Raw genomic sequence first — 23,874 nt, 5'->3', positions numbered from 1 at the left:
GCCAATCTTCCTCAGCAAAAAGAGGAGGATTGGCAACAGATGTTAGCTCAGGGCTAATCTTCCTCACCAAAAAAAAAACCTCTTTCCTTTGTATTATAGTGGTATTAATACTTATAAAACTGCATTCTAAAGTGATGTTTAAGATAATAGAAACTTTACATGATTTCAGTAGATTTTCATCAATTTCTAGATTGAAGTCTAAGGTAAATATATTTCAATCTTTTGAAAAACTGGATTATTTCAGAAGAATATTTTATTGGAGAGAAATCTAATCTAGCAAAGGAAGGAGTTCATACTATTTTCCTCCAATAACTTAGTCACTTAGCATTTCAAAATATAACTGTAGGGAGTGTCACTTCCAGTCACAGCTGAGTAGCTCCTATTGAACTGTTCCTCCCACATATAATAATATAAAACACCATAAAAAATATTTTTTTAAAAAAACACTTAAAAACAGTGGAGAATGACAGCAGGAAGATTCTGGAGGGGAATCAACACCTGGAAGAAGGGAAAGAGCATGGAGTGAGTTTCTCACATTTTATGGCCCTCAGCCTGAGACTGGCCCGAGTCTGTGCAGCGTGGGGTAGCTAAAACTCTGTTAGAAAATACGCAGTATTTTTGGCTTGAAGAACTAGAGGTCAGAATTTGGGACAACCACATCCTTTGGAAATCGCAGAAAAGAGAGAGCTAGAGAGAAAGAAGCTCATATTCTGTGTTTAAACTCTACATCACGAATAATTTCTGAAACATGCTTACACAAGGCAAACTCAAAACAGTCTAGCTAAGGCCAAAAAAAACTAAACTCAGATTTGAGCTGCTACTACTGCAAGCAATATCATGTTTGCAGTTTGAGTCTAACCATGTTAATTGCTCATTTAAAAAGAAAATCAATGTCATTGGAAGAATATAATAGAATCCACAGCTGTCATAACATAATATTTATAATGTCCAGGTTGCAATCCCAAATTACTTGACGACCCAAAAATAAACAAATAAATAAGCCAGGAAAATGTGATCTATTCTCATAAGAGAAACAATCAATGGAGATTGACTCTGAGATTATCTAAATGTTGGAATAACCAAGCAATGCTTTAAAAGCAGCAATTATAACCATGAGTTATAACTTTGATGAGTTAAAGGAAAATATGCCCATCATGATCTAAAGAATAGGAAATATCAGTAAAGAAATAGAAAATAAAGAAAGAAAGAAGCAAAATTCTAGAACTGAAATATACACTATCCATTATACAAAATTGACTAGACAGATTTAATAGCAAAACAAAGATGATGGGAGAGGAGTTAGTAAACTTAAAGATAGTTCAGTAGAAATGATCCAATCTGAAAAATACAACAAAAAAAGGTTGAAAACAATTAATAGAGCCACATGAGTATTTGGGACTATATGAAGGGGCCTAACATATTCGCAATTGGAGTCTCAGAAAGAGGTGAGAAAGATAACAGGGAAGAAAAAAAACACTTGAAGAAATTCTAGCTGAAAATTTATCAAATTTAGTAAAAGACATAAATCTGCAAAATCAACAAACTCAACAAACGTCAAGCAGGAAGAATAATAAGAATAATTTTTAAGTCTCTAGGCATATCACTACCAAACTACTGACAACCAAAGTGAAAGAGAAAATATGGAAAGCAATTAGAGAAAAATGAGACATTATATATACAAGGGAATGGTTTGAATAACTGATGATTTCTCATCAGAAATAATGGAGGCCAGAAAACCATGCATGGAACATCTTTAAATTGTTTAAAGAAAAAAGCTGTCAACCCAGAATCCTATATCCAGCAAAATTATCTCTTAAGGAAAAAATGAAGTAAAGACATTTAAAAATAAGAGATTGGAGATGTATCTCCAATAGACCTGCACTAAAAAAAGAAAGTGCTGGGGGCCGGCCCCATGGCTTGGTGGTTAAGTGCTCGAGTTCTGCTACTGGCGGCCCAGGTTTGGATCCCGGGCGTGCACAGACACACCGCTTGTCCAGCCATGTTGAGGTAGCGTCTCACATACAGCAACTAGAAGGATGTGCAACTACGACATACAACTATCTACCAGGGGCTTTGGGGAGAAAAAGGAGGAGGATTGGCAATAGATGTTAGCTCAGGGCCGGTCTTCTTCAGCAAAAAAGAGGAGGATTGGCGTGGATGTTAGCTCAGGGCTGATCTTCCTCACAAAAAAAAAAAAAAGACAGTGCTAAGAGAAATTCTTCAGGCTTAGGGAAATGAGATCAGATGAAAACTTAGATCTTTGGGAAGGATTGAAGAACATTTTTATTTTTAAAAAATACATATCACATTGCTGGTTTTATCTTGTCATAGATGTAACACATTTTACAACTATGATGTGAAGGACAGGAGGTGTAGTTAAATGGAACTATTAGGTGAAATGGTACAATATTATCAAGGAAACAGTAAAAATTAAGGATATATATTGCAATCCAAAGAGCAAACACCAAAAAATCCTGCGAAGAGGAATAACAAAAAAACAAAAGGCAAATTAAAATTAAATTCTGAAAAATATTCATATAATGTAAAAGAAGGCAAAAAGGAGAACTAGAAGAGGGAACAAAACAGATAAAATATGGTAAAATATGGTAAAATGGTAGATTAAACTGAATCAAATCAATAATTGCCTTAAATGAAAGTGTGCTAAACACTCCCTAGCAAGTTAAAATGCGGAGCCTGTCAGAATGGACTTTTCAAAAAGTCCCAACTACATGCTGTCTGTTAAGAGATGTTGTCTAAGTATAAATACGACTATAGATCTATTTTAGATAAAGCTTAGCAAATAGTTTTCCGAAGTCTCTAAAGTTCCCATCTAATTCTTCCCCAAAGTACTTCCCCCTCACTGTATAATGTTCTATTCTTTAGCATTAACTCGTACACTCATATTTATGAATTCCCATAACCACAGGCCAAGAAAATAAAAGCAGCTAACTAAACAAACACATATTCAACATTCTTCCTACAGCCCATGCAGGGAAAACAGTAAAAGATTCAAAAAGTTCTCCCCATTGTCTGGTTTCTAATGATTTCTGGAACAAGATGTGAATACAGTTACAATATCCAGGAGAAGCCGAAATGTGCAAAATCAATCAGTCAATCTTCAAGTAAGATCTCGTTCAAGTAAGAAACTCCTTTAGAACTATTAAGGATGATGTGATCCTTCACTTAAATTCACTTAACAGATATTGAAAGGAAAGCAATTCATAACTAAGTAATTATAGGGAATCTCTTGAAATTATAAAATGTGAATGTTCCATGTGGCCCTCTAACACTCAACATCTTGCTTTGTCATTGGTGGCTCCCCCTTTTTTAATATATATATTTGGAAGTGATAGATGTCTCAACTAATCAAGCTTTATGATATATTTTAGATAAAAAATTTTTCAGAAGGCCCAGTTTTTCACAATACCGGAATACATTTACAAAATAACATTTTAATTTCCATTAAGTTTTCTTAGCAATAATACCAGTATCATCAATCATAATCACAGCAGCATGCTTTAAGACCTAAAAGTGAATCTTTAAAATGTCAAATGTGATAATATGCCAAAAAAAAACGGAGAATTCTTATCCATGAGGGTGATTGTAAATCATCACCCACTACTTACTTGATGAAGCCACTTTCTTCAGAAAACTCCCAATTTCTTCAGACTCTATCAGTTTGGTTACCAAATAGTGCCAAACATGTAATTATAGGTATTTACAGTTGAACAAAAATAGTTGATTAGTTGAACAAAAATAATCATATTTCACAATTTACACAGCTGACTTCATATATCTATATCTATACCTATTCCTATACCTATATCTACATCTATAACCATATAATGTTCCTGACAGTTATAGAACTTCTGAGAAGTTGGAGAGGGTAGGGGTACATTCTACTCATGCCTCCTCTATAATAGTTACATATATGAGACTTTCTGGTACAAGATGGAAGATGAGGGAGGGTGGATCAAGAATCATTCGTAGGTTTTTTGATTTGGTATCTAAATTAAAGAATGGGTCATTCACTTAATGTAAGAAAATCACATGGGGAAAAGTGAAGAGTTTGAACTTCGACATATCGACTTTGATGTACAAATAAGTCGGTCTGCAGTTCAGATGAAATAATTGCAATGGGAAGGAAGATTTGAGGGTCATCCGTGCACAAGAGATCATTGAAATCAAGAGCAGGGATGTGATCGTTTGAGAGACTGTGTGGATTCAGAGAAGAATGTCAAGGATGGAGCCCTGATTCTGTATTTCACTGAATGGACACACCAACATCTGAGGGACAAGTGGAGAACAAGAAGCCCAAGAAGGTGACAGGGAAGAAAGTCAGGAAAATGGAGGAAAAGGAAAGAAAGTTGTGCTACTGAAATCGAAAGGAAGAGAGAACATTAGGGAGGAGTGTCAAATGGAGCAGAATCAATACTTATTTTTCCAACATAATCTCATCAATGCTAAGCAAGGAAGGGTATTTCAGTTCTTAGCTTAATAAATTGCTGATATTTTTCTTCTTTTTCATTTTAGCTATTTTCAGGCTAATTTTAAAAACTAACCTTGAGAATATGTATCACATACCTATGTATCAGTTTGCTACAGCTGCTGTAACAAATTACCACAAACTTAGTGGCTTACAACAACAGAAATCTATTCTCTCACGGTTCTGGAGCCCAGAAATCTGAAATCAAGGTGTTGGTAGGATGAGTTTCTTCTTACGGGTTCAGAGGGGCATTCTGTTCTGTACCATTCTCCTAGCTTCTGCTGGTTGCCAGCAATCCTTGGCATTCCTTGGTTTGAGGCAGAATAACTCCAATCTCTGCCTCAGTAGTCACATGGCGTTCCTCCTGGGGGTCTGTGTCCAAATTTCCCTCTTCGTATAAGGATAACAGTCATTGGATTAATCCAGTATGACCTCATCTTAACTTGATTGAATCTGCAAAAACAATATTTCCAAATAGGATCATATTCTGAGGTTCTGGGTGGACATGAATTTTTGGAGGACCCTATTCAACTGAGGATACCATCCTAAGGGTATGATCACAAATATACAGGTGCTATAGTAACTAAACTCTAGAAGGATCGCTAAATTTAAGAAATTAGAATGGTGCATAAAATAAATGAATTTTAAGTGGGCACCTGTTGGAGGAAGTCATTGAGAGGACATGACCTCCAGCTGACCCTCGAACTAGACCTGGGGGATCAGAGGCTCCTTACCCCCTCCCTTGTCCTTGGAATGTATGTTCTGCCTACTGTTCCCATTCTAGAAGCCACTTCAAGCACACTGCCTTCAGAGAGCAATGTGTTGTTGAGACCATCCGGACTGTACAAGTGACAGAATCCCATTAAGGCCTCTGTATAAACGTTTAAGATTCTGGCGGCTGGGTGTGGATATCTACTCATCTTGCGGCCACCCAAGGCAAGCCTCCTATGTAAGTTTCCTTGCTTATTAAAACTGCCACCTACCAATCTGGAGTGGTCTGTCTCTTTCCTTAACCTCGGTGTAAGGGGGCCCGTTTGGAATTTCATGGGAGGAACCAACAGCACCGAATTTTTTGCACCTTAGTTTCCTTCTATTGTAATAGGAGCCCAAAGTAAGTTAAGACTCACTTTGTAGAAATTCTTCATACTCAGTATTTTCATTTGGCATCTCATCTGCTCTAAGAGACACTCCTCTGAATCGTTTCTATTGCAAAGAAATTAACATTTTTTCATACAGTGAAAAATACAGAATCAGAAAGCCTTCCCAACCCTTTGGGATCTGGTTTGACAAAGTTTCCACAGCCATGCAGATGGCTAAACTAATGGACTCTAATATTCTTGAAGTAAAGAGAGGTGTGGCAAAAGACCATACTTTTATTTAGACAATAGAACCTTTTCTTCATTATCATCAAATATTTACTATGCACCATGGTCTGCGAGGCACCACTAGAGGCACCACTAGATATTAAGCGTATTTACGCCTAAAAAACAAATTCTTTCCCCAGGATGACATTGGGAGAAGCAAAAAATGTGGATAAACATAAAAGTAACATATGGGCTGATTCCGACATTATTTTGAACCACCCAGTCAATTCAAGAAGTGATTCTAAGATATGCTTTATGGGCGATCCTTCTTCCTCACCCTTGGTTCCCCCCACCCCCCAGTCTCTGCCATTTGTGATACTTTCCAGGGTTCCCAAACCGGAACTAGACCAGGCTTAGCTGACCCAACGAAGAAGCCTGCAGCGCTGTCAGCATCCCTGCGAGTCCTCCAGACACGGCGGCCCCACTGCTCTCCTCTCTGGGTCCGAGGCTGCCACAGAATTGGCAGTGTTAGGATGGTTTCCACACCAGCTCCAAAGTCGATATGGTTTTCGATAGTCCATCATAGAACTATAAAGAGAGAACAAACATGTATTTCAAAGGCCATGTATTTGAAATATGCATTTCAAAGATTGGATGGCACTTCTAAGAGAAACATTAAGCCATGGTGAAGCATACACAGCTCTTTGTGACACGAAGGTTTCAGGGCTGTTGCTACAGACGAAACTTTGTTTGACAGGGTGTTTCCGGACAGGAACAAGAGCCAGGATCCTAGAACTCTGTTCAAACACTATTTTTTCAAATTATTTTATTGAGGTCATAATGGTTTATAACATTGAGCAATTTCAGGTGTACATTATCATCTCTCACTTTCTGTATAGACTGCATTGTGCTCAGCACCAATAGTCTAGTTTTTATCCGTCACCATATATACGTGCCCGTTTACCCCTTTCGCCCACCCACAACCCCCTTCCCCTCTAGTAACCACTAATCTCTTCTCTTTATCCACGTCAAACACGTTTTTATTGCTCTGAACGCCAAATGGAAACATAGTCCGAAGTTTGGCTGGAGCGCTTGTCTTTTGCCCGAAGACTTTCTGCCAGGGAGCCCAAGGGTTCTGCCTCTGAGTTGAGACGACAAGTGTCCCCGCGCGCGGGACCACACCAGCACTCCTGGGCCACTCGGCTCCCCTCGGCTGTCCCGGGCAGGAGAAGCGGCGCGCGGGGCGCGCTGCCCGGGCCGCGGAGTTTTCGGTTTCCACTTTCCCTCCCCAGGCCTCTCCCACTTCCTTTCTCACCGGTCCCCGCCCGTCCGCCAACTCCGGGGGCCGCACCTCCGCAAGGTCTCGTCCGCCTCCCGCAGGGTCCCATCCGCTTCCTCTGGGGACCAACGGGAGGCGAATTCCTGCGAATCCCAGGACTGCCAAGAGTGCGCAGCAAGACGGGAAATTGCAAAAGACCTCACCCTCTGCCCTCCCCCGCGGCTTTCCCGTAACTCCCGCCCCTCGGCGCTCGCCCCGCAGCTGATTCATAGCGCGGGCGCGGGGCCGCCTCTGCACGTCCACACCCGCGTCCGCACCGGCGTCCGCACCCGCGGACCCCGTGCCGCCCAGGACTCGGCCCGGCTCGCGGAGCCCTCCGCCCGCAGGGTGAGTACCCCCGCCGCCCGCCCCTCTCCTCCGCGCCCCCCGCGTCCCGCCGCAGCCTTCCCCGCTCGCGCCCCGCCTCCCGCGCTCGCTTTTCCGACGGCGGACCCGGCGCGGCGCGGGAACGAAGCGGACACCTTTGCAGCCTCTCTGCCGGCCCCCCCCCGCTCCGCGCCGCCCCTGCCCCGCGTTTGCCTTGGCTCGGGGTTCGATCGCTCCGAGACGGTGCTCTGAGGGGTCCTCGCCTCTGGCCCGCCTACCTGGTGCGTAACACTCAAAGACTAATTCTTTCCAGAGCGCACGCTGCCGGGTCCACCGCGACGTTTCCTACCCTACTCCTACGTTCACCATCCCGTCGCCTCCTTCTCAAGTAGTGGGGGAATATTTGTTGAAATTCCCAATTTGATCCACTTTTGCCTCTCTCCCAACACACTACCATGGGAGTTAATTGCTGGCCTCAGTCTCCCCCTACGCACCCTTAACTGCCACCTGGCAATCTGTCCTCTCGGAGCCCGTGATGTGCCTCCATCCTGTCTCTATTAACACTTAGAATTGGGAGGCGCTCACTCACAGTTGGAGCGAGGAGATCCCTGAGATGGGGTAGTGTCTGGGGGCAGACGCCTACTCTCTTCTGCCACATGGATGGAAGCAGCACAGAGTTGGCAGGTTGGGCAGCTAGAGCCAAGCATTTGTAACCGCCCCCACCGCCACCCTTTTATAGACAGACCTGGGCATAGAGGGGGTCAGTAACTTGTCCAAGACCATGGAGCTGGTTGTGGTGGCGCTGAGATCTCGGAGCTGAGGGCTCTGCCCCTGACACCGTGAGTCCTTTCTTGATCGTCCTTGGCCTGTCCTTCATCCGCCCGCCCGTGCGTCCATCCATCCATCCTGCCTCCTGCCGTGTGGTGGGAGGCACAGTGCTAGGTGCCCTGAGAAAAGGCGCTTGGTAACCGGCAAGCTTGAAGACACCTTGTGAACAAGCTAATTCTCCTACTCGAGTGGAGTGAATGGGGAGTAATGTAGGCAGAGGATTCAGTAGAACTGAATCTGGTGTATTTGATTTGAGGTAGAAGGAAAGAAGCTTTGGGTTTTATTCCCACACCTAAAACTGACTTTAGAACTTGGGTCAGGTTACTTATTGCCTCAGCCTCAGTTTTCTCCTCTGCAAAATAATAGTTCATACCTACTATGGACCAGGCACCATTCTAAGTATCTTACATATGCTAGCTCATCTCAGTTTCACCAATGGAGTAGGTGGTAGTTTTGCCATTCTCATTTTATCAGTGAGGAAACTGAAGCCCAGAGAAGTTAAGTGACTTGTCTATGGTCACACAGCTAGCAAGTGACAGAGTCAGAATTTGGCTTTGGAGTCTGCTTATAAGCACTATGTTGTGCCTCAAACTCAAGGACCCTTTTTGGAGTGGCCCTGGGGGTGGTGCTTCCTTATTGTTCTGCTTTGTCTTTCTCCTGGGTGGCTTTCACACGCACTCGGAGATCCTTGAGGCTGAAGAGCCCCTGTCATAGTGGCCAGGGCTTCCCATACTTAGCTGTGCCTCAGCATCATTTTTGGAGCTTTTCAAAGCACTGGTCTCCACCCTAAGCTAGCTATTCAGAATCTTCAGGGCATGCTCAGTTTGGCCTCTCTCCTGGTAGCATTCAGTACTGTTAGAATGCCTCCAGTGGCAGGGAGCTCACCACCTAACATTTCATTGCCGGACAGCTCTAATTCTCACCTGTAACTTGCCTCCTTGTGGCTTACGTCTTGGTCCCAGCTCTGCCTCTTGTTGTCCCAGCAAATGTGTCTAAAAGGACTGGTCCTGGGTGTCCATCAGGGACTCGATCCACTTTGGGGATAACACTTACACACTGAGTCTCTTTCCTTCTACCCCTTTCTTTAACCTGAAAGACTAGGAGCACCTACAGTGGTACACAGAGGTGTTCCAGAGTCTTTGAGTTTCCTTATAACCCTTTTGTCCTCAAAAAGGAACCAAATCAAGAAAACTGTTATGGTTTTGAAAGAGGAATCAGCAGTAATGTGATTTGACAAGAAGAGAGAGCGTGTTTTGCTTGTGGGACTGGGCTGGGGCATTGTCGGCTCAGATGGAAAGAAATCTCAGTGAATGTCATCTTGCTCACTTACAGGAATGGTGAACCCTGGCCGTCTTTTCGCTGGGGGAGGAGGTCCTGCTTGATTTTAAAAAAAATATATGTGAAATGGGCAAAAATAAAACAAATGGAATATTGTGGAAATACTCCTCCTAGCTACATAAGGAGTGAGTTTCTTTTCCAGCAGCTGTGTTTTTGTTTTCCTTCCTTTTCTTCTCATTTTAGTTCTACTGGTTTTTTCAGCATTTATTTGCTCCAGGTGGGCTGTATTTTATTTTTATGTTTTAAAAATAATACAAATAATAGCTGAATACATTCTCATTCAAACAATAGAGAAGTATATGGAATGAGAAGTACCATCGTCACTCCTACTTCCACTCAGAAAATGGAAGTTAAGTTTGGTAAATAGCATTCCAAGATTTTTTTCTTTTCTATACATTTTCATAATATGTATGTATACATATGTTTTAATATATGTAAATAAGATCTTACTGTGTATCCTATACATCGCAAAGCTTACTTTTCCTTCCCAAGTCTTAGAGATCTTTCCATGTCTGTTTGTACCTCTTTTGTTAATGGTCACATGTTATTCTAAAGTAGAAATATGATTTATCCATCCTTTGCTTTATTGATGGACATTTGGGTTGTTTAAAATTATTCAGCATTAGCAACAGTGCTTCAGGGAAGATTGTGCATTCATCTCTGTGTGTAAGCCTGAGTATTTCTGTGGAGTAGAATCCTAGGAGAGATATTCTTGGGTCAAAGGGTTTGTTCATCTTGATAGATACAACCGTTCAAATTGCATCGCTGTCCACACCCCACGTACTAATGTAAACTCAGTGCATAAGCATCTGTTTCCCTCATCCTTCCTAACATCAGCTGTTATCTTTTTTTTTTTTGTTTATTTGAATTTTCAAATCTGGTAAATGAGTGAAACCCAATAAGGCATTTTAATTTGCATTTTGCTGATTACTACTGCAATTTAATATCTCTAATTATGTATGGGTCATATGTGTCTTCTATGAATTACCCGTTCATTTCACTTGCTCAGTTTTCTATTGAGTTGCTTTTTCTTATTCCTGTTTATTGCAGAATAAGCTCTATACCTATTCAGGATCTTAATCCTTTGTCTGTTATAGCTGATGAAAATATTTCTTCTAGTGTAATGCTTTTTTTCTTTTTTTTTTTATTGTGGTAAAATACATACTGGTAGTCTAGTGGTTAAGATTGGGCCCTCTCACCACCATGGCCTGGGTTCGTTTCTGGTCAGGGAACCACACTATCCATCTGTCAGTTGTCATACTGTGGTGGCTGTGTGTTGCTGTGATGCTGAAAGCTATGCCACCGGTATTTGAAATACCAGCAGGGTCACCAATGGTGCACAGTTTCAGTGAAGCTTCCAGACTAAGACAGACTAGGAAGAAAGAAGGACCTGGCCACCCACTTCTGAAAAAATTGGCCTTGAAAACCCTGTGAATAGCAGCAGAGCGTTGTCTGATATAGCGCCAGAAGGTGAGAGGATGGCGCAAAAAGCCCGGGCAGGGTTCCGCTCGGCTGTACACAGGGTCAGTAGGAGTCTCCATGGCACTAACAACATATACTTTATACATAATATAAAATTTACCATTTTTAAGTGTACAGGTCAGTGTTAGTAAGTATATTCATATTGTTGTGCAGCCATTATCACCATGCATCTCCAAAACTTTTAATCTTGCAAAACTGAAACTCTGCACCCATGAAATGGTAACTCCCTTCTCCCCAGCCCCTGGCAACCACCATTCTACTTTCTGTTTCTATGAAGTTGACTACTCCAGGTACCTCGTATAAATGGAGGAATCATATAGTGTTTGTCTTTTTGCAAATGGCTTATTTCACTTAGCAAAGTATCCTCAAGGCTCATCCGTGTTGTAGCAGGTATCAGAATTTTCTTCCTTTTTAAGACTGAATAATATTCCATTGTATGTATATACCATGTTTTGCTTATCCATTCATAATGTTTTTATTTTTAACTGTCTTTTGCTGCATAAAAGTTTTAAATGCTTGTGTAATCAACTCTTGCAGTCTCATGATTTCTGTGGTTTGTCTAGTTTAGGAAGGTCTTTTTCACCTAAAAATTATTTTAAAAATTATCTTATTTTCTTCTTATTTCTATTTCTTTCTATAATCCTATTTCTATAATAAGAAATAAGATTATTTCTTATTATCGTTATTTTGGATTTTACATTTAGCTCTTTAAAATATCAGAGTTTTGTATAAGGTGAAAGGTCAGGACGTAAGTTAATTTGTTTCTAAAGTTTTAGGCAGTTAACCCAACACCATTTAATCATCCGTCTGTTTTCCAACTCACTTGAAATTCTGTTTTTATAGTAAAATAAATTCCTGTTTATACCGGGGGCTGTTTCGGGAGACTGTTCTGTTTCATTGATCTTTTTTGTCTCTTCTTATGCTAGTACCGCCTTATATTAGCTGCTACAGCTTTAGAGTGTGTTTCTATATCTAGTAGCATACATTTGTACTTTTTTTTCTAAAAAATTTTTTTAAAAATGATCCTGTGCATTTTTTCTTTTGTATAAACTTTACAAATAGCTTGTCAAGTTTAATAAAATCCTGTTGGAGTTTCTCTGAAGATTTTCTTGGGTTTATCATGGTTAATAATTTTTTATGCTTTAAGGTGCATTCTAGCATGAGCTCCCAGCATGGAGGAAGCAGCGTGATATGGTAAAATTCTGTGCTTTGAGGAGTGACTCACCTGGTTTCAAGTTCTAGGTTAACTATGTCAACCTATGTCGAAGTTACTTTTAACCTTTCTTAGCCTGAATTTCCTCTTCTGTGTTTGGGGATAATAATAGAATCTCTTTCATAGGGCTGTTGTGAGGATTCAGTTAATAAATGCATGTAAGTCACTTAGCAAGGCACCTGCAGAGTTAGCATCCAGTACCTGCTAGCTGGGATCATTCTCATGTTTACCTTCACAGCCCGCTATGGGCTCTGCAGAATGCCTTCTCATAGAAGGAGCCAGTAAATGTTTCCTGTATATATCGATAGTATCCTAGGAGACAAAAATATGTCATAAATATTGAATATAGCAGTGTTTCTCAATCTTCAGTGTGCATATGAATCACCTGGGGATCTTGTTTAAATGCAGATTTTTATTCAGTAGATCTAAGATGTGACCTGAGATTTTGCGTTTCTAACAAGCTCCTGGATGATGTCAGTGCTACTGGTCCTTCATTGACACTTTGAGTATATAGTCTTTCACTGGTATTTAAAGTTATGCTAGTAGTAATAGTATTTCCTATGAGGATAAATGTGATTGCCAGGACTCGTAAATTGCTTTATTTTAATGTTATGTGCTAAAGAACTAGATTATAGTTGTGTTATTTCCTTCCTTACTTTCTCCTTTCCTTCTTTTCTTCTTTTTTTTTTTTGAAAAGAAAGAGGGTTAGTGAGAGCGTTAAGTATAACACAAAGTTCTACTTGTAGATCTGAAATCATTGAGACAATTAACTATCAGGGTTGTTTACAACTGTTGAATTAAGATGAAGATGGCCACATAAAATATATCCAATCTGAGTATGAAATGTAAAGTCAACTGAAAGAAAACCCACAATTACAAGTGTCTTAGCAAATAGAAAAACTGTAAGACATAAGGACCACTTGGAAAAAAGTAAAATAAAAAGATGTCTTGGAAAATATGGAACGAGGTTCCACTGTGTGAGAACACAGTGTCTGCTGTGAAACCATGCTCTCATGTGAGTAAATTTTTCACTCATCTTGTTATGTCTTGGTCACCTCTCTCTACTCCCAGTCTTCCTAACGGGGACTTTGAGCAAGTTAACTTCACATTCTTTAGTGTGCCTTGGTGTTAGAAGGGAATGGCAGTTTCTCCCCAGGACATTGGTTACTTTCTTTATTTGGAAATGCATTGTTAAAGTGCCTACATTCTCTCAGGACCTCACACATCACATTTTTTGTACAGAAACACATGACAGCCTCATAGGCTGATCCAGTATCTAAAAAAACGCCAACCTTTTTTCAGGTCCATTTGACAGCTATAGGCTAGATTTGAATCACAAAACACTTTCAACTAGTTTAACCCTGATGGATATATGATTCAAGTGTGGAAATAGTGTAATTGCTAGTACTTGCACAGGACTGAACCCACTATCTGTAAAACACACACACACGTATTAAAGAATGCTTTATTTTTCAGAATTACGTAACTTGAGAGTTCTCATTTCCCTCATCCCGCCCACCTCCGTTACCCTATCCCAGCTCTAAATTTATAACTGTTAGTAGTTGGGGGTGTCTTTTGGGGCCAGTTTGGACCCTTTAAATAGAAGACAGCAAGGCAGAAATAGATGTGGAGAAGATTTTGGGGGAAAGCACTTACGAGGGATAAAGGAAGAAGGGAGCAGAAGTAGGCAGAGAAAGCCTGCAAACCCACTGAAGCTCTGACACCTGTGAGAGGGGACAGGGAAGAAGGCAGGCTGGGAAGGAAGAGTGTCCAGCTGCAGTGCAGTTCTGAGAACGTTTTGGCGAGGGAAGGGGAGACTTTGATCAGAGGTTGCCTGTTAAAGGAGTCCCACGTTGGATGGAAAAGGCTTGGCTTGATCATTGGCTGGGAGCAGCCTGGAGGGATTGTGGGCTTGGTGGGAATGTGCAGCCAGTCTGAAGATGCAGCAGTGAAAGCTATCAGTCACCTCTGCTCCTGCAGTAGGTTCTTTTGAAGGGAGCTCTGCGTGGCACAGCTGCCTTTCATAGATGATTTTCTGCACAACTATTCTGAAACTTGCTTTTCCATTCAGTATTTTTTGGACATTCTTCCATGTCAGCACATGAATCTATTTCATTCTTTTTAACAGCTTCATAGTATTTCTTTGTAGAAATGCACCATAATTAAATTTTTTAGTTTCTTTTGATAGATATTTAGATTGTTTTTGTTCTTTTTCCTCAGTATAAACAATGCTGCAATGACTGTTCTCTAAAAATATATATTTTTGTATATATACTTTCATATCATGCACACCCACACATATCTATAGGACAAAATTCTAGAAATCGTATTTCTGAATAAGAGATAATGCATACAAAAATTTTAATAGATGTTGCCAAATTGACCTCAGTGAAGTTATACTTTTTGACCATCAGTGAGTAACAATGCCTACTTCTTCAAACTTGTACCAGTGCTAGATTTTAAGACTTTTTTGAGCTTTTCCAATCAGACACCACACAGACACACATAGAGACATGTACATTACTGTTTTAAGTTGCATTTGTTTAATTATTAGTGATAGTGTCCAGTTTTTCTTTTTCTCTTTTGGTTATTGATATTTTCTTCTTTTTTATGAATTACATATTCATGTTATTTGCAAGTTTTTCTACAGAGTTGTCTTTTTCTTATTGATTTCTAAGAGCTCTTTATATATTAGGAATGGTAACCGTTTGCCATAAGTATTGAAACTATTGTTCTCAGTTTGTTTTTGGTCCAATTATAGCACAAAAATTTTTTAAATGTCTATTTGATCAGTGTAGTAGTATTTATTGCTTCTGAGTTTCATACCATACTCAGACAGATTATACAAATATTCATCTATATTTTATTCTAGTAATTTTATGGCCTTATTTCTTGCATTGTATCTTTGTTCCTCTGGAATTCATTTTGTTGAAGGGAATGAAGCAATAGCAATAATGAGAAAATTAACATGAATTAGATTTACTATGTGTATGTTCTCATAATCTCATTTAATCCTTATGCCAATCCTACAAGGTAGGTTATGTATTCTTATTTTACAGCAAGGAAAATTGAAGCCTAAGTGGGTTAAGTAACTTGTCCATGGTCATACCATTATTAAGTGCCAGAGTATGGATTTGACCTTAAGTAATATTAGATCAGAGCCCATGTACTTAACTCTTATAGCTTCCTTTTCCCATAAATGTCTGGGCAATTGTTCCAGTACCATTTTGGGGAATAATGTATCTTTTCTGAAATGATTTGAAATTCCCCATATTAAATTCCTACGTATTCTTTGGATCAAGAATACTCCTTGGATCCAGGTTTTCCATTCTTTTCTTTGGCTTCACTTACCGCTTAGAGACTCAGGTTTAATCCTAGCTGGTGTCACAAGTTCCAAGAGCTTTTAACTGAACATTGCTTGAAAAAGAAAATCAGTTGTACATGAGCCAGTTCAGTCCCATGAATCAGGATTGCCCTTACAGAACTTAACTGGTGGGCATAAAGGGAGAGGAAGAAGTGCTCGAACCTTTCTGTGGGCGTACCTCCCAGTGGTGGATACTTGAAGAGGAAGGAGTGGTGGAATTGGAGTGCAACCTTGGAGGTGGTCAATCCTATGATGTAACGGTGGAGGCCCTTTCGCAGGGGCTCCCAAAGACAAATGGCGGTGCTCTTAAAAAAGAAGTAAAGATAACCAAATCCGAGGAGTGTGGGGAACCTCCAAGAAGTGGCATGCAACTCTTTGTACTGCAACACAGAGCCCTTTCACGAGCTGCACACCCCAGCACGCGTCCTGGATGAACAGCTTCTTTCTTTAAAATAGTATTTGCATATGACATCATCGGGGCACCCAGCCAGGTTTGAAGAGTTTGGCAACACATCTGGGTTCTTGGGAAGCAAATGATGCTCATGCTGCTTCTCATGGGGATTATTTGTGGTGGGGAAACTTCTCAGGAATAAATATTTTGGTAATGACAGAACAAGGCGTGCTGGTGAAGAAGGACAGACTCATACCCTTTTCAAAAGCTGTGTTTTATTACGCAGGTAGTATTTATACTGAGGGGTAGCCAAAGGCGTCTTCATTTTGCAAAGAGACAAGATTTGAATGATAAGTTCTACACAATGAATGAGTAGTTTTTTTTTCTTTCCTCCTTTTATTCCCCCAGAGAAGGAATGTCAATGAAAGACTATGAATTAGACAATAGTTGCCAACAGAAAAAGTAGAAGCACCTGAAAAGGAATCTATTTTAATTGAAATAAAATTGAAAGCAAAGAAGAGAGAATGTGAGAAAATTGGTACAAGTTTTTATTCATTTACGAGGTATTTACTGCATAGCAACTATGTTCTGGGCCTGTGATAGACAGTGGGGAATAAGATCCAGACCTGTCCTTAGCAGCTCATAGACTAGTTGGGAATGACTGAGATCTGAAAAATAGAAATAAAGAACAGGTTTGGGGAAAGGACCAAGTAGTGTGGAGGAGGCAGGAAAGTATTTTTTCCTTTCTGAATTCTGCTACTCCATACTTCCCTGACTTCCTTTTCTTACCGGAAATTGCAAGTGGCAGTGCACCTCACTGATAGTTGAGAGAGAAAGCCTGTCGAATGAACGAGAGGGCTGAGTGGCCTTTTCCGCATCAGAAGCAGCTGCAAAGGAAAAGCCAGCCCCTGCTTGGAGCGCCCTGAGCACCCGTTGGGGGAAGGTGCCTGGCAGCCCGTTGATGCTGCAGGAGCAGCGCAGCAGCCCATCCGAACACGCAGCCCTTATCTTTGAGGTGGTGCAGGAAAGCCTGGCCTAGACCTGGATTTCATTTTGATCTGCATGAGGGGGCATAGTATAGGTGGTGGAGTGCCCCAGAGCTCCGTGCTCGGACCTCTCTCTTTCCTGTCTGTACTCCCTCTCTTGCCAATCATGCAGTCCTGCGCCTATGCGCCGAGGACGCCTGAATTGATACCCCCAGCCAGGACCCCTCCCACGAACTCCAAATTGTGTCTCCAGCCAGCACGGCATCTCTCCCCTTGGATATCAAATAAGCATCTCACTTTTAACATGTTGCAAATTGCGCCCTTGATGTAACCCACTAAATCTCTTCTTCTGCTTCTCCGTTAATGGTAATTCCATTCTTCCAGGGGCTCAGCCCAAAATTCTTGGAGCTATCCATGATGTCTCACTTTATCGCCACTCCACGCATCCTGCCAGCTCTATCTTGACAATCTCTCCCGAATTCCCCCACTATTCACTACTTCCACTGCCATCACACTGCTAAGCCAGCGTCGTTGTCCCCTGGACTCTTGCTGTAGCTTCCTAACTGCTCTCCCTCCTGCCACTCGTGCCTCCTGCAGTCTCTTCTGCTTACAGGGTCCTTCCTGTTCAGTGTAAGTTAGGCCATGTTACTCCTATGCTTCAAGTTCTCCAGTGGCTCCCATCTCGCTCAGAGTTTTGAAAATATTTTCCCTGTCTGCTTTCTCTCTCCGCGTGCCCTCTGATTTCATCTCCCATCACTCACCTCCTTGCTCCCTCCAACACCCACACCCGGCTCCTTGTTGTTCCTTGAACACGCCAAGCACTCTCCAACCTCAGGATGTTTGCACAGTTCGCTCCTCACCCCCAGGTTTTTCACTGTGTTAGTCAGGGTCCCACTGGGAAGCAGCTGGCAGTCTCAGGATTTATGTCTGAGGTGTGGAGGGGGGACCACATGGGCTGTGCAGTTGGTTACTGGCTTAGAAGCCGCCGGCTCAGAGCTCTCGGTGTCTGTGTTTTCTCAGCGTCAGGCTCTGTGCCGTCAGGAGAACTGTTCATGCGGCATTTCCCGAAGGGAGCTCCACAGGGGTCTATGGAACATTCTTCCAGCTGCTGACTCTCATTCTCCAAGTTTTATGAACTTGATTGATTTACCAGAAGGTTTTCAGACAACAGTTAGGACTCGTAGTCCTTCTGCAAGTGGTCCGGAGGTGGTCTGGAGCCTGAACCCTCAGGATGGCAGCTGTCTAGTCACACCACTGGAAATAACAACCACTTTGCTCGTGTGCAGGCACCAAGTCACGGTTGCCACCTGCCCAGCATGCATGAAACTGTGCATGTCAAACCTGATGAAAATAAAAACAGTGAATCTGAATGGCTGCCCCAGCTGACCTCCTCAGATTCACAACCTGGTGTGTGTGAGACGGTGGGGAGGGGCAGGACTTCCAGACGAGACTGTCCTGGTGGTTCGCAAGGACTTTCCTGTGATACCCAAACCATGGAAATGCATCCTTTGTAATACGCATATTTTTCAATTTTGTTATATGACAACTTTTATTCTTTAATTTCTGGTTACCCTTGATTGGCAGGTGGCTTCTAACTTTTAGTTTTGAGTCGCTCTGCCCCATGACTTGTTTAATTTTTGCGACATGTAAAATATTTGATTTACTTGAACTCCAAATTTTTGGAAACATTTTAAGTAGCCCTTTCATCAGGAGAACATGGAGCAGCACGCATATCACCCCCTGAATCATCTGCTTTTAAATTTAGGGGACGAGATTTCCTTACGGGGGTGGCACCTTGCACTGATGTCAGTGTAAGGAGGATGTGGTCCTGTACACACGCTAGGATTAGAAGGATATTTAAATTGCACAGCGAGTGTCAGACACTTCACTTTGGCATTTTCCTTTGCCTTCCCTTTGGTTCTGAGCAGAAGCTGTTTTTTCTTGAATTCATTTACCCCTGGCTTTGATATTCGGTTGTAATAGGAACCTATTTGAAGTCGTAAGTAGAGATTTTAGAGAGATCTGAAGGACTAGTTTGTCAAAATAGAAGTTGCAGAAAGCGATGCTTAAAGGGATATGAACAAAAGCTGTCATTTGGAGACTTTTGCTTCTGCTTGCAATTGGGTTCCCCTGTGCGTGAGTGTGACCACCCTGGAGTAATTTAATGGTGCGGTTTATCTGCTTCCTGTCTTCATGGTAGTTCCCATTTCTTGTAAAATACTATTTAAAAAAAATAAGTAGAGGATGTGGGTAGTGAAAATGGATGATCTGGTTCACTGAATTTCTAGGTTTTGATGGAGTCCAGGTAGCGAGACAGAGGCAAAAATTGACTTTGAAGTGTTTCATTGCTTCTCTCTGTGATGAGTCAGAGTTTGAAATAGAAAAGTGAGATCCAACGCTTCCCCTGACTAACACGTTTATTATTAAATTAAGAACCTATTAGCCTTCTTGAGGTCATCCAGGCTGATTCTTTGTGCCCTCAGATTGTCCCGTGGTCACAGGCCCTGATGAATCAGTGAAGTTGGCCTCTAGTTTACAACCCTCTTCTACGGCAAAGAGAACCGGAAATTATTTTGAACAATGAAGCACTGAGTGTCTCCTTAGGTAGAATGTGCCCATTTTTCCTAGATGACATTGTAATGAGGGAAACGGGGAAGAGGGGAGATGACTCCCCCATAAGTAATTAATTCAAATTTAGCTCTTTTGAGACTGGCATTTGTTCTCCTTTTAATCAGAGTCTGTTTTTTATATTTATCTTTTGTTTCTCTTCTCTACATTTCTTTACCAACCTTTGCTTGGTTTGAGGAAATGGTGGATCAGTTATCTGTTGCCGCAAAGCCTTAGTGGCCCACAGCAGTGAGTGTTTATTGCTCCCACATCTGGGATCAACGGCTTGTGGCTGGGGCGTGGCTGGCTGCTGGCTGATCTAGGCTGGCCCCAGCTGGAGCAGCTGAGATGACTCAGCTCTGCCTCCTGTGTTGCTCATTCTCCTCCTGTGGGTCCAGTGGACAGCCCAGAAGTGCTCTTTTCATGCCAAAGGTGGAAACACAAAAGAGCAAACAGAAATACTCAAGTTCTCTTGAGGCCTAGGCTCCAAGCTGGCACACCATTGCTTCTGCCTCATTGATGGGCCAAAGCAAATCATGTGGAGTGAGGAAATATACTCCTCCTGTTCTGGGGGAGACTCCAAAGTCATGTGACAAGGGGCATGGATACTGGGAGAAGAGAAGCCTTTCTCTGGGAGCCTTTAATGCCACAACCACAGTTGGTTCAAAGAAACCTCAGAGCTAAAGTTAAATAAAATTTCCCTTCTTTGTGATTTATCTTTTTCAGGAAACCAGAACCTATGGCTGTCTTTGCAGTCTTTCAGACAACATTCCTCTTGGCATTGCTGTCCTGGAGAACTTACCAGAGTGAAGGTAAGAAGTGGGAAGAACAGTAAAGAAAAAAATCACAAAGAGAAAAAAATGAGGTAATTGGTGCTTTGGAGAAAAGTTGCACCATTCTTTTCTCTTTGGAAATGACTGGGAACTGGTGAGTAGCAATGGTTACCTTAGTCTTGACCTTTCTGATTTTTTTTTTTTTAATTTTATTTATTTATTTTTTTCCCCAAAGCCCCAGTAGATAGTTGTACATCATAGCTGCACATCCTTCTAGTTGCTGTGTGTGGGACACGGCCTCAGCACGGCCAGAGAAGCAGTGCGCGCCGGGATCCGAACCCAGGCCGCCAGCAGCGGAGCGCGAGCACTTAACCGCTAAGCCACAGGCCAGCCCTTGACCTTTCTGATCTTGATGGCCCATTTTAATAAGCCACGACTTAAGCCCTGGTTTTCTGGTCAATGCACTGGTCATTAGGGCACTGGCAAGTGGACCTAATTTCGCAGAACTTCATGATCCGTGTATTGTACGTGGCCGTCCCAGAGGAGTTCCTTCTGCACCTTGCTTGGTAGAGACAAGGTACACCAGACCAGTGTTGGCCGCAGGTTAGAACAAGTTGGGGTGTCTCTCAACTACATTCATCAAGAAGCTGTAAGCTGCAAGGAATATACTCAGTGCCGAAATGCTGTTTATGGATAGAGAAATAGTATTTATCACTTAGCTACTCTCCCAGTGAGAGTATTTTGAGATGAATCAACTTTGTAAATAAAATCAATAAGAATTCAACACTTCTAACATGTTTATGGATACTTTATTACTTGGAACCAGTTTCAAGGTTGATTCTTAGACTTGAGAGAGTTTCTATTGGTTTACAAAGTTTATTTTGCTTTTTCTGTATTTTACAGAACTTTCCATTTTCCCTTTCTGTGCTTAATCTTCTTGCAACAGAGAGTACAGGCGTATGCTCTTAGTTATTACTCATACAATTCCTGTCCATGGATTTATGAAAATGATATTGGCAAGAAACATCCATAGAATTTTTATCTTCCCTTAAAACTCCGTGAAAAGATATTTGGAAATAAAAAGATTTTGTTCTGTTAATAGCTCAGTTCTCTGTCTGACGTTCTTTAGCTCTGGGTTCATTCCTTGTAGGTCCAGGGCATGTGGGAAAATGCTACTTTTATGGCTTCTTAAAAATCATAGTTTGATTGTTGGTTTCTTCCATAATCTAGAGTTGAAAGGTATCTGTCTTATTTGTTAAAATCTAAGCATGACACAACTGCATGGGTAGTCTGTCCCATAAGAATGTTTAGGCCCAGCCGGAGCTCCTGATTCCCAGACAGACTCATGGCCCCAACTCCAGGCTATCCAGAAAGTCCCAAACATTTCACTCCAAGCTTTTAGAACAGCTCACTTCTCTAGTGAAGTCTCAGTACTGATCCAACAACTATTTGCTGTGTGCCTTCTACTTGTAAGACACTCTGTTCTCAGAGCAAGCTCTGCTGCTCCCCCTTTCAGCTTCTTTTGTTTAGATCAGACATGCATTTACCTGTTTTTCTCTCCCTCAATCCTTGTTTCTGCTTCCAGCTTTCTCGGCCAAGCATGCCTGCTTTGCTAAGTAAGCCTGTCTTTGTCCTCACCTGCACTGCTGGGATTTCTTGTCTCAGTTTCTGCTGCATCTGACCAAGTACCTACTAAAGCGCCACTTGTAGCAGTGGGCCTCCCACTCGATCACCCAGAAGGCTCAGGTCTGAGACTGCATTTCAGATGACTTCGCTTCTCCCGACCCACGAGACAGCCAAGGCTCACTTCCCGTTAGCCCTGGGCTCACGTCTCCATCAGCCAGAGATCATGACTGTAGCATTTGGATGTATTTTCTTCCAGTCTCTTGTGTGTATGTATGTACAGACAGAGAGATGTAGATAGTATGTAGATTTTTTTTTATAGAAGTGAAATTATACTATATATACTGGGATTATTTATACTATATATACTTATGCTATACTTATTAAAGAGTATACAGGATAAATTATATATACTTATTAAAATATATGTAGCATAAAGTATATTATGTATAGTATAAGTATACTGGGAAATTATACTATATATGCTTAATAAAGTATACTATATTTTATACTGCATATTAATAAATATGGTATATTATACTATAAATACTTATTTAAGTATATACATATAGGTAAATGAAAGTATATACAAGTAAAGTATATACACTTTAATAAGTATACTTTAATATGTATTTATTAAAACAATACAACATATGATGAGAGTTTTTACCTTTGATGTTAAGTGTTATTCTAGAAATAACATTATATTTAATGGCTGCATGGTGTCCCATCTTATGAATGGACCATGATTTATTTCCTTAAGTGGTGTCGGGGCCAGACAGAGAAACTGGGTGGGGAAAGTGGGAGGTGATTAAATCCAGGTCTGTCTGATTCCAAGCCTGCCCTTTTGGCCATACTCCAGGGCAGTGTTATAAACAGAGAGCTGGGCCAGGGGCCAAGAGCCCTGGATCCTGGTCTGGGTTGTGTGTTCTTGGGAAAGTCACTTTCCTTTTTTTACCTCAATTTCCTTATCTGAAAAATAGTGGGATTGGATTTAGTAATCTCTAAGCTCCCTTTATCTCTCTGACTTTTCCTTGGTATTTCCCACTATTTCCCAAGAAAGTCCTAGATCACTTTTGACCTAATTATTTCTGACCGATGTCTCACGAGTACCTGAGACACTGAATACTTGCTGGCAACGTATGTCATATAAAGAATTCCCCTTTTGTCTAAAGCATCGTGCGGTAGCTTTCTAGTGTTTCCAGAAATAATGTTGATATTGGTAGTTGACTCATTCATTCAGCAGTCAGTCACTGAGTGACTAAGTGTCTGTACCGTGACGGATGTGTTATTGGTCTTGGTTTCACTGAACTGGGTAAGACTGTCCCACGCTTGTTTAGCTCACGGTCAACGGGGAGACAGACACAGAACAGACTATTTCAGCAGGCTGTGATCAGTGCTCAGACAAGGGCTTAGAAGCACAGTCATGGGGAGAAGAGAACACCAGGAAGGACAAGTCGAGGGGGTAGTGAGGAGTTGCTTGTCAGGCACTTAAGACCTCGTGGAGATCCTGATCTCTGTAACTTGAGATCAACCTCTGCTATGGGTGAGATGTTTTGCCAAGTGCTGGGGACAGGAGCCCGTTCAAAGATGCTTAAGCCACAACCTCTGTCCTCCGGATCTGAATCTAGAGTGAGACTGACAGCAACAATCTACCATACAGGCAGAGTGAACTGAGGGCCGGGAAAGACGGCATGATTCTGCATGCACCCTGCTTTCTCTGGTGCTATTGGCTCCACAATTAATAAAAGTATTTCCCCCCTATTCCATAAGGGATCTGCTTTTTCATCTTTCTATACCTTCTTCTACTTAACTTACATCTTAGGCTTGGAAA

At 41.5% G+C, this 23,874-nt stretch overlaps 1 protein-coding gene and 1 long non-coding RNA gene across 4 annotated transcripts in view; one reads left to right on the top strand and one right to left on the bottom strand.

The window, feature by feature from the left end:
• Positions 1-2,022: 2,022 nt before the first annotated feature.
• On the bottom strand, positions 2,023-7,277 carry LOC131419228 (uncharacterized). Its single transcript, XR_009223173.1, has 4 exons — positions 7,106-7,277; positions 6,170-6,378; positions 5,610-5,689; positions 2,023-4,876 (listed from the first exon to the last, which is right to left on the bottom strand). It is a non-coding gene; the product is annotated as an uncharacterized LOC131419228 (long non-coding RNA).
• OSMR (oncostatin M receptor) overlaps positions 7,200-23,874 on the top strand; it is a 60,684-nt gene continuing 44,009 nt past the window's right edge. For all 3 annotated transcript variants that reach the window (XM_058564200.1, XM_058564199.1, XM_058564198.1), the window contains exons 1-2: positions 7,200-7,456; positions 20,371-20,456. In XM_058564200.1, the coding sequence (XP_058420183.1) occupies positions 20,384-20,456 (73 nt within the window). In that variant the 5' untranslated portion in view covers positions 7,200-7,456; positions 20,371-20,383. The remainder of the gene's footprint in view (positions 7,457-20,370; positions 20,457-23,874) is intronic.

The sequence above is a fragment of the Diceros bicornis genome, chromosome 20, assembly GCF_020826845.1.
Source record: "Diceros bicornis minor isolate mBicDic1 chromosome 20, mDicBic1.mat.cur, whole genome shotgun sequence".
Lineage (NCBI taxonomy): Eukaryota > Metazoa > Chordata > Mammalia > Perissodactyla > Rhinocerotidae > Diceros > Diceros bicornis.
Note: the sequence above shows the minus strand (reverse complement) of the source record. Positions and strands in the feature narration are given on the sequence as shown.